The 11,104-nt window shown below is 39.5% G+C and overlaps 1 protein-coding gene across 1 annotated transcript; it reads right to left on the bottom strand.

The window, feature by feature from the left end:
• Nucleotides 1-2,154: 2,154 nt before the first annotated feature.
• LOC132805052 (disease resistance RPP8-like protein 3) lies at nucleotides 2,155-3,571 on the bottom strand. Its single transcript, XM_060819810.1, has 2 exons — nucleotides 3,085-3,571; nucleotides 2,155-2,618 (listed from the first exon to the last, which is right to left on the bottom strand). The coding sequence occupies exons 1-2, from the start codon at nucleotides 3,569-3,571 to the stop codon at nucleotides 2,155-2,157; spliced, it is 951 nt and encodes a 316-aa protein (XP_060675793.1).
• Nucleotides 3,572-11,104: the final 7,533 nt, after the last annotated feature.

The following is an 11,104-nucleotide window of genomic DNA, read 5'->3' as shown; positions in this document are numbered from 1 at the left end:
AATAAGAAAAGGCTAATACAGTAAAATACAGTAAAGCCAGCAAGCAATACAGCAAATTCGGCCAAATTGTTGATGCTGTCCGTACAAGCCCTTTTTGATTGCATTTGAGGCTGATTTAACTTGATTCCATGACCTCTTAGGCATATGTATTGAACCCATAAATCATTGGAACCATTTCATGCTTCTCGGACTCCAAAAATGTACCAAAACCGTCACCCCCGGGTCCGTATTGGCTTCTATTGCTTGTATGAGTAAAACAGGCCTTGGTTCTTTAGATATGGCCAACCCCTCTTGACTATGACTTATTGCTTGTATGAAGACAGTAAGATTGTCCTTGAACTTCTTGGCTTGGGCCCTAGTGATCGGTCCCACCTTCATTTGTATTGGATCAGCACCTCAGCGGGTTGTTGGTCGAACAGTCTCGGGTGGATTCGCATCATAGTGGAGTATTTTGCAGCATTGGAGTGGAATAAAGTATATAACAAGTTCATCCCCTTAACCAGCTAGCTATCCAGTTCAATTATCTTAGCTTTATAGAGAAGACTGTAAAAGGAAGAACAAGGTAATATGAAAGCTGCATTATTGGGCGGACAATGCATATTTCTTGGTGTGGTCCAACTTCATATTAGCACAGTCTAACTCAGGTTACTTTAATATAAATTTTTTTTCCCCTTTGTGTCTCTTAGCAAGATCATGTTGGAATCTTTGGAACTTTTGTTTTAGTTCAACCTGGATTGGCTAATCCATTTTTCAATCCTCAGAAGAGTCACATCCTTGCAGCTATGGAACATTTCTCAAATTTGTTACATAGGTACTCTTTGCCTTTTTCTTCTTGAGAATGCCAAATGTCATCCAGGAAAATGGATGTTCAGAAATTATTTGAAAGAATAGAAGGCCAGCCTTGGAAGGTGTGAAGATGATATGCATTTTCACAATGCTGGTTCTTCATTGGTCCCAGGAGTCATAGTAATATAAGTAAGAATATATTCTACACTTCTGTTTGATGCTAAATACAGCACAAAATAGTAGTATTGTTAACCTTGCTCATAGTTGTTGCTCTCATCAATTCCTGTCCAAGTTAGGTTTTCAATTTGGACTCCTGCATGAGGGCTAGAACTCTGCAATGCAATTACATCCAATACAGGTAAATCACTTCCTCTTTTTCAGATAACTTTTTATTTTTACCTTTTTTTCACTAAATGAAACAAATATCAGTCTCTCTCTCATGCATATAAACTAATAAGACATGCAAAATAAACCAGCTCTATTCCTTTGATACACAATGTCAGACATGTAGGATTTGCTATATATATATATATATATATATATGATTTAAACTGTTTTATGTATGCTTTGTTTCATTGCACTATTTGTACCCTACTATATTCCTGGAAAAAAGCAAAGGAACCGCAGCTACATCTCTGAATACTTGTCAATTACTCTCAGTCTTCACATTTTAAACCTGAGTCTAATGATGATATACAAAGACACTTTCAAAACCATGTCATTAGATAATAAAGCAAAACATTTTCCAGGTTAATGACGTCTCTGATCATGACAATGAATGTTTGACTGGCATCATGAGCCTCAATGTATGATCAATATACTATATGTAGGTTTAACAATGTTTTTATTCTTTTGGGTGTTTGATTAAAGTATATGTGATTCATAGCTATAGGGAGTGTCAGGCACGGGTAAGTACTTTCAGAATATTGATTCTTCAATGGTCCATGGAGTCATTAATGTCGCCTAGCAAGAGATACTATGTTTGTATTTTAAGTGCCTAGCAAGAGATACTATGTTTGTCACCTTGATGTGACATGATTTTGTTTCTGCAAATGACAAATAATTTCCAAAAAATTGTGAACTGTGAATTGCATTTGATGTCTTGATCGATGGAATCAAAAACCACTATTAACTTCTAGAAAATGTGTGATTGTTACTTACAACTCATCTAGAAATATTATGTGTAGAACTTTTCAGCTGCCCTTAAAAAGTAAAAACATGATATTATTATTTGAAAGAAGAGGAACCACATTACAGTCCAATTAACAAAGTTGGTACCTAGCATACAATATTGAACCTATTAACTATTAAACAGAAAATAAAAAAATAAAATAAAAAAAGTGCATAAAATTACATTAACTAAGAATATTATCTTATCGAGATAGAGGGTATGTATCCAACTTTGTAGTAATCAATTCCATGTATGACTTTAAGCTTATTGCAGAATGAGTTGTTCATCCAACGAATTTTCAATTCTTTGAGTGAAGTCACAAATTCTAACCCTATTGGAATCTTCTCTAATCTATAAACTTTCTCAATGCTTAGTTTCTTAAGACTCGGCATTGGACCACTCTCTATTGTCCAATATCTTACATACACCAACTCATTGACTATAAGAGTCTCTATTTTTGGAAATACATGGGCAGAGCAAACCATTTTAGAACCAAGATATGCATCATTACTAACACAAAGAAACCTTAAATTTGGTAGCTTCTTAATCATTGGCATTGGATCCTGCTCCATGTGAGACATCCATAGAGTCACTTTGGTAAGGCTTGGTGGAAGAAATTGCAGAAAAGAACGCCTTCCTTCTAATATCTTCCCTTTCAAACCTAATTTAGAGAGGCTATAACAAGAGGATGGTGATTCCAGACTTGGAAATCCATTGTCCCTTGACATAGACATACTCAAGGATTGTAGGCAGCCTGATTGAACAATTTGGGACCCCCACACCTTCCTAACATCATCATTACTATGAAAATGGAGCTTTAAATTTCAAAGATTAGTAAGTTTGTTTAGTACATCATATCTAATCAACAGAGAAGATGATCTGTTGTTTAGATTCTCAATATCTTTTAGTTTATCTATTAGAAAATGATTCCAATTTTCTCCCTACATAGATGGTTGTAACAGATGTCTTAAACGTATCAATCTTGATATCATCCTTACATGTCCTCTGGCAAAGTAGTAACTCTTAAGAACTAGAGTGTGCAAATTGTGTAGATTACCTATGGAGGATGATAGACAGACTTGTTTTTTATCAGCTTGAATGCAAATATCTCAAGTAAATTAAATTACCTCTACATCGAAGTACTATAGTCCTTCCATCATTAGATTTATCAGCAACATGAAGTTCATACACTCTTAACATTCCAAAATTGCTTAATTTTAAAGCTGATAAACAAAGAATGCCTCCCAAACACAAAAGAGAATGAAGATTGGCATGTCCTGTTCCACCTAAGATGGATTGGAAACATGTATTCCAAAAAAGTGGCTTTTCACCGCCAGGATGAAGAACAAGTCTTCGGGAATTACTATTACCCAAGTGCTCAGATGAAGCTGCAGAACCAATATTGATTGACGTATTGCTCTCATGCTGCTGTTGGATAATCTGGGCAGACGTTTCCTCTCTGGCCTTTATTATGCATAAATCTCGCACAAAATCATGCATGCGACATGTTTTGACACCTATTCTTGTATGGTCCCTTTTGTCCACCTGAACCATGCATGTATCAATCAGCTCTTCCAAGTATTCTTCACCTACTTCTTCCAATGTTTGTTCCATCTCTCCTGTTGTGGGTGTCGGTATAAATCCTTCTCCTATGGATAACCAGACCAGTTTTTTTAAGGTATTTCATAATCCTCTGGGGAGCTTGCAAATAGAGAAAACGGGGCCTCAAGTCGTAAGGCAGATCATGGTAGCTCAAGGCTAATATCTCATGCACTCCTTTGTATTGTTGTCGTGATTGCTGTTTGGGTAAGTATGAATTCATGTCTCTATATCACCTTCTTTCATCCATCCAACATATTTTTCATCCTCAACAAGCCTCCAAGTACAACCACCGCAAGAGGTAGTCCTCCACATTTTTCAGCTATCTCCTTTCCAAACTCCTTAAATTCTGGTGGACAGCCATGGTCGCCCACAATATCTCTTGAAATGCTTTTTGTTGTAGAAGCTCCCAACTCTCATCCAATGTCAAAACAGGATGTTCAACTGGGGTGCTCAAAGGATCCGCAGAAATTGCTATTTCACTATTGCGTGTGGTAAACAGAAGCTTGCTTTCCTTCTTTCCTTTTGGGAAAGCATGCTTTATAGAATCCCAAGCCTCAGTCCTCCTAATATCATCAAGAATCACAAGATAACGCTTCTTTTTCAACTCATTTTTAAGCAAATCAATAGACCAAGCTCTTTCAAAGCGTTCAATGTCTCTCTTCCATTGTTCATTTGCTCTATAACCTCGGTTCTAAATTTATCTTTTTCTTAAAAGGTGGGTCAAGATTTCAATCAAAACATCCTTTGGTACATACTGTTGAGAAATAAAAACCCAAGCAGAGCAATCAAATTGTTGTTTAACACTTTTTAACACTTTCTTGGTAAAAGTAGTCTTATCTGAACCACCCATGCCCACTACAGAAACAATGCAGAGCCGATCTTCCTCTTTAGTCAGCTCAGCTGTTAAAGGCTTGGTGCTACCTTCCAAGATTATAAAATTATCATCTTCATCGTTTGGAGATGTCCTTTCCAATCTCCGCTGCATCTCCATCTTTGAACTCATCTCTTCTCCCGAAGCAACTGATTTGATTCAAAAACTCTGCATATTTCTGAAGACTCCTTGTATCCCAGTTCGGATGAAATTGATCTGGGTTCAGATTTTTTTTATTATGTAAAGACTTGATATAAGAGAAGTTAACTTTGAGGATGAAGATCTCGATAACATCCTCAGCATTAAAAGCTATGTCTTTGACTTGGAGTATCAAGTCTTGGACGCGTTGATCATGTTCTTACTTAGTATCTGCATCTTTTAAGAAGCCCACAATGGACCTCAATTCAGCTTGCAACAGAACCACATCGTCCCTCACAATCCTCAAGGAATAGGCTTCATGGATGAGAAGCTCAGAGACCCTTCTAACTGTCCGACATACAATTGGTTCTGCCAACTTTGTTAGAACACATTCCGCCATGGTTGTCAAAGCTTTTGGAGAGTAGTTAATTGTTGGAGACCATTCCATGTGGTATGTATGTATGTGTCAGTCGATTTGAGAAGCTCTTGCCTTACTAGCCCATATATTTCTTTGTTTTAAATTATGCAATTTAGTTTACTCTTCCAAAAATATTAATTTACACGTTAATTGTAGACTGCTTGTATGTCAACTTGTGAGATCATGCCCTCATGGCTCAGGCAAGCACGTGGTTACCAACCAATTTAAGCAATCGTCTAAATATATATATATATACACACATATATGTTCTTTCTCAACTCTTATAAAACTAACATTCTTTTACAAGTCTTCTTCCTTGTTCTTTCTCATTCTTCTTCCTTTCGGAAATTTGTCATTCCGCACCAACTTGCAACTTTTCTCTTCCCAAAAAAAAAAAAAAAGTATATATCTATATATATATATATATTAAGCAAAGAAAATCACGACGCATGAAGAAACGAATCAATATGTATATATGGAAGTCCATTGAAGCGTATAGTGATTGGGTGCCAAAGCTGACTCTTTGGGATGAAGAAGGGTATTTGTATTTATCGAAGTAGTCAGAGCCCAGATGTCTTTACCGAAGGGTATCCTCTTGGCTAATTATGTTTAGGTATGGATTTATCTTCCTTCCTTTTCTCGTTCTTTGATCAATTTCTAAAATTTTCTTTCATAAAAACTAGTGAAAAAAAATGCAAGAGAAAGCAGGTTTGTTCATAAAATTTTCACTTTCTTTATCCTCAACCCTTAAGTGGGTTATTACTTTATATATATGCTTTGTTTGCTTGCATATTTGTTCTTAACTCCTATAATATTGCTACTGCATTCCTGGAAAAAGCAGAGGCACCCAAGAATCTTTGAATACTTGTCAATTAAAGTTTAATCTCTACATCAAACAATACTACTACTACATAAATCCTGTTTTCCCTGGAAACTGACTATGTTTTGTTACTTATTTCTGTTATTTGTCTAAGTAGATTATCAAAATTACCATTAAGATCAATTTATATAAGACATTCAACAAATGTTTCAACTAATTTTCAGACTTGTTTTCTAACCCTGTCCTTTGATTTGCAGACTCCAACTAGAATTTCTTTGGATGAAAGATGCAGGATAATGTTGTGGTTCTCTGACCACTTTAGAGAAGAAATATGAGAAGAAAAATAAAAGAATTCTATTAATCTCTTAGAAATAGAATACAAAAATAAAAACTTCTCTCATGGAGGATTCTCACGTGGAACCTCTCTCTACACTCTCCAATTCTCTCTGGAATTGCTCACTCTTCTCTCAAGCTCTCTCTGGAACTTAAACACTCTCTCTCTAGGAGGTTTTCTCTCAATATTCCTCACTTGGGATAATATTGAGCTTGCTCACTTGGCTTGATTTGCATACAATGGGATGGAGCCTATTTATAGGCTTACAACAGCCTCTGCAGAGCCCACAATTGTTGAACAATCCATTTTCGGTGCAACAATGGCCATTGTCAAAATTGGTGGCTGTGGTTGGTGCGGCTGTGGTTGGTGCGGCTGGACTTCACAATTCTCCCCCTCCAGCCGCATTTAAAACTGATGGTCATCTGCCATCTATTCCAGCTATGTCTCTGCATAGCTTCAGCTTCTCTTGAGCAACAACTTTTGTTAGCATATCTGCTGGATTCTCTTTTGTGTGAATCTTCATCAGTTTCAGCAACTGTTGATCTATTACTTCGCGTATCCAATGATAGCGGATGTCAATGTGCTTTGTACGGGAATGATACATTGAGTTTTTGCTCAAATCCATGGCACTTTGGTTATCACAATGTATCTTGTAGTCTTCTTGCTTGATGCCCAATTTTGTGAGAAAACGCTTTAACCACAACATTTCCTTACCCGCTTCCGCTGCGGCAATATACTCTGCTTCAGTAGTGGATAAAGCAACACACTTCTGCAATCTTGACTGCCATGACACAGCTCCCCCTGCAAAAGTGTAGAGATAACCTGATGTAGACTTTCTATTATCAGGGTCTCCGGCCATATCTGCACTGTATAGCCTTCTAAGATTGGAGCACCTCCCCCGTAGCACAAGCACAGCTTCGATGTACCTTTAAGATACCTGAGAATCCATTTGACTGCTTCCCAGTGTTTCTTTCCAGGATTTGAAAGAAATCTGCTCACAACACCTACTGCATGAGCAATGTCTGGTCTGGTACACACCATTGCATACATCAGACTTCCTATCGCTGAAGAATATGGTACTGAAGCCATCTCCTCTATCTCTTCTTTGGATGAGGGGCACAATCTCTTACTCAACTTGAAATGATTTGCAAGTGGAATGCTGACCGGTTTGGCTTTATCCATGTTGAATCTCTTTATCACCCGTTCAACATACTTCTCTTGAGATAGCCATAACCTTCTATTCTTCCTGTCTCGGATTATTTGCATTCCCAAAATTTGTTGAGCTGGTCCTAAGTCTTTCATATCAAAAGACTTAGACAATTCTTTCTTCAGCTGACTAATCTTCATTGCATCTTGTCCAACGATCAACATGTCATCCACATATAGCAAAAGTGCAATGAAGTTTCCACCTGAAAATTTTTGAATATAAACACACTGGTCTGCTGCAGTCCTTTTATAGCCTTGACTCACCATAAACGAGTCAAACTTCTTATACCATTGTCTTGGTGCTTGCTTGAGGCCATACAAGCTCTTCTTTAGCTTGCATACGAGGTTTTCTTTCCCTGAAACCTCAAATCCTTCTGGCTGCTCCATGTAGATTTCTTCATGTAAATCACCGTGAAGAAATGCTGTCTTCACATCCATCTGTTCAAGCTCTAGGTTTAGACTTGCTACTAAACCAAAAATGACTCGAATTGAAGTCATTTTTACCACTGGTGAAAAAATCTCATCAAAGTCAATTCCTTTCTTCTGAAGAAATCCTTTGACCACCAATCGGGCTTTGTGTTTCACCACCTTTCCGCTGCCACTTTTCTTGAGCTTGAACACCCATTTATTCTTTAGTGCCTTCTTTCCTGTTAGAAGCTCAACCAACTCATAAGTATGATTTTTCTGCAAGGATTCCATCTCATCTTGCATTGCTTGCAGCCACTTTTCCTTCTTTTGATGAGAAACAGCTTCCTGGAAACTCTCTGGGTCCCCCTCTTCAGTAAGCAGAATATACTCAGATTCTGGAAATCTTTTTGATGGAATTTGGCCTCGCTCAGATCTCCGAACTTGTAAACCACTGGTTTCAGGAGATGTACCATCATCTGACCGCTGTGATGGCCCTGCAGCTGCTTGAGAGGATTGAGTCTCCCCCTGCTCAATATCCCCTTCTTCCTCCTGGTCTGCTTCTGGTATATCTTCATGCACCTCATTATCCTCTGTGGCTATTTATGCTGGTGTTGGATTAGGACAAAAATTCTCGGCACTAAAACTACAATTAGGAGACATTCTGGGCTTTTCAATGTCTTCCATTGTCTGGTTTTCATGGAATACTACATCCCTGCTTCTAATAACCTTCTTTGTTTTCGGGTCCCATAACTTGTATCCGAATTCTTCATCTCCATATCCTATAAAGATGCATGGAGTAGATCTTGCATCGAGCTTTTGTCTGAGCTCCTTGGATACATGTACATAAGCTAAACAACCAAACACTCTTAAATGAGAGTAGGAGGGAATCTTACCCGACCACACTTTCTCCGGAATTTCAAAATTCAACGGTACTGACGGTGATCTGTTGATTAAATAGCAGGCGGCACGAACAGCTTCTCCCCAGAATGGCTTTGGCAGCTTAGCCATACTGATCATACTTCTGACCTTTTCCATAATGGTTCGGTTCATTCTTTCGGCTATTCCATTATGTTGTGGGGTGTGAGGGACCGTCTTCTCATGTCGAATGCCGTGTCTTCTGCAGTAGGCATCGAACTCCTTGAAAGTATACTCGCCTCCATTATCTGAGCGGAGGCATTTCAGCTTCTTTCCTGTTTCACGCTCTACCATGGTATGAAACAGTTTGAAGTAATCCAATACCTGGTCCTTTGTCTTCAAGAAATATACCCACACCTTCCGAGAAGCATCATCAATGAAGGTCAGGAAATACTTGTTGCCACCTAATGATTCCACCTCCATGGGACCACAAACATCAGAGTGCACCAGACTAAGCAACTCTGATATTCTCGATGCAGAGGAACTGAAGGAGACTCTATGTTGCTTACCAAACAAGCAGTGATTACAAGGATCTAGCGCAGCATCCTTGCAAACATTGATAAGCTTCTTCCTTGCCAAAGTGGACAATCCTTTTTCACTCATGTGACCGAGTCTCTGGTGCCACAGATTTTGAGACGCCTCTCCTTCTGCAATATTGAGGCTATCTGCACATATCTTCACATGAGTTTTGTACAGCGTTCCACAAATATGTCCTCGGGCGACAACTATGGCACCTTTCGTCATTTTCCATATGCCTTTACTGAAGTAGTTGTCATAGCCTTGCTTGTCTAAGGCTGCTCCCGAAAGTAGATTAAGCCGAAGGTCTGGAACATGACGGATATCCTTCAAAGTGATTGTACAACCAACATTCGTTTTTACCTGAATATCACCAGTTCCCATAATCTTTGCAAAACTGGAATTTCCCATCTTTACCGTACCAAAGTCTCCTGCTTTGTATGTTTTGAAGAAATCTCTGTGTGGAGTGACATGGTAGGATGCTGCAGTATCGACTACCCACTCAACATCTTGGGTTGATGTATGAAGGCATGTCTCTTCTTCGGTGGAGCAGAGCGCCACTTCGCCTGTAACAGTGACTAGTGTCTCTCCATCCTTCTTCGGCTGATTACCTTGGAGTCTCTGCTCTCTCAACAACTTTCTGCAGTTCTTCTTCATGTGACCCTCCAGGCCACAATGATAGCACTTATATGATGATTTTCTACCGTCTGTAGATCTGCCTCTGCTCTTGCTCCTACCTCTCCCCCTATCTCGACCACTTCTTTGCTGTCTTCCTCTCTCTGTGACGAGGGCATGTGACTGATCCATGCCCATGTCCTTTTTCCTGGCCTCTTCATTAAATATGGCATCCTTAACCATAGACATAGTAAGTTTGCCATTCGGGGCCGAATTACTGAGAGAGACTACCAATGTCTCCTAACTGTCTGGAAGAGAGCTTAGAAGTAGGAGGGCCTGATCCTCATCCCCTAGTTGGTAATCCACAGCAGATAGTTGATTTACCAAGCTCTGGAACTCACTGGTATGCTCGGCTACAGAAGTTCCACTCTGTAATTTTAGATTTACCAATCGCTTAAGCAACAGGGCTTTGTTCCGAGCAGTCTTGGCCTGGTACATGTCCTCCAATTTTGTCCAGAGGGCATATGCATCTGTTTCCTTCGCTACATGATGGAAGACACTGTGATCGATCCATTGCCTAATTTGACCGATCGTTTTCTTGTTTAATTTCTTCCATTCTGCTACTTTGCTGGGATCGGGGTTTTCTCCTTTAGCTTCTATAGGATCAAACAGATCCTTACAATTGAGGAGATCTTCCATCCGAGGTCTCCAAAGTGTATAATTTGTGGCAGTGAGCTTAACCATAGCTCCCGAAGATGATTCTTCCATTGACATTATGGCTTGACTAAAAATGGAGCTGAATTTGGCAAAACGGAGTTAACCGTTGCGACTGGAACGGCCGAAAATGGTGGACTTGACTCTTCCGGGGTCAAAATATAATTACCAGAAATTTTAGGGTAAAACTGTAATTTCACAAACTTTCTGGGTCAACCTGCAAATACAGAAACTTCAGGGGTCAATCTGTAATTTCCAATAATTCAGGGGCTGTTCCGTAATTTCAGAAACTACAGGTGTCAATCTGTAATTTCAAATAATTCAGGGGCTGTTCCGTAATTTCAAAAAATATTAATGACGTGGCAGATTGTGCTGACGTGGCGACACGTGGCAGATGACGTGTCGGCTGGCGTGGTAGATGACGTGGCAGCTTGGGCTGACGTGTCAACACGTGGCAGCTGACGTGGCGATTACGTGGCTGACGACGTGTCGGCTGGCGTGGCAGATGACGTGGCCGGGGCGCTGACGTGGCTGCTGACGTGGTCGTCTTCAACCTCCAGACGGCGCGTGCGGCGTGTGAGGCGCGTGAC

The sequence above is a fragment of the Ziziphus jujuba genome, chromosome 8 (assembly GCF_031755915.1).
Source record: "Ziziphus jujuba cultivar Dongzao chromosome 8, ASM3175591v1".
NCBI classification, from domain to species: domain Eukaryota; kingdom Viridiplantae; phylum Streptophyta; class Magnoliopsida; order Rosales; family Rhamnaceae; genus Ziziphus; species Ziziphus jujuba.
This window is presented reverse-complemented; position numbering and strand designations above follow the sequence as displayed.

Excerpts from the sequence above, each read along its gene's own strand:
- LOC132805052 (XM_060819810.1), bottom strand. The coding sequence starts at position 3,571 with ATGGAACAAACATTGGAAGAAGTAGGTGAAGAATACTTGGAAGAGCTG. Across the intron at positions 2,619-3,084 it reads TATAGTACTTCGATGTAGAG|GTTTGAAAGGGAAGATATTA; the intron begins GTAATTTAATTT and ends TCTCTAAATTAG.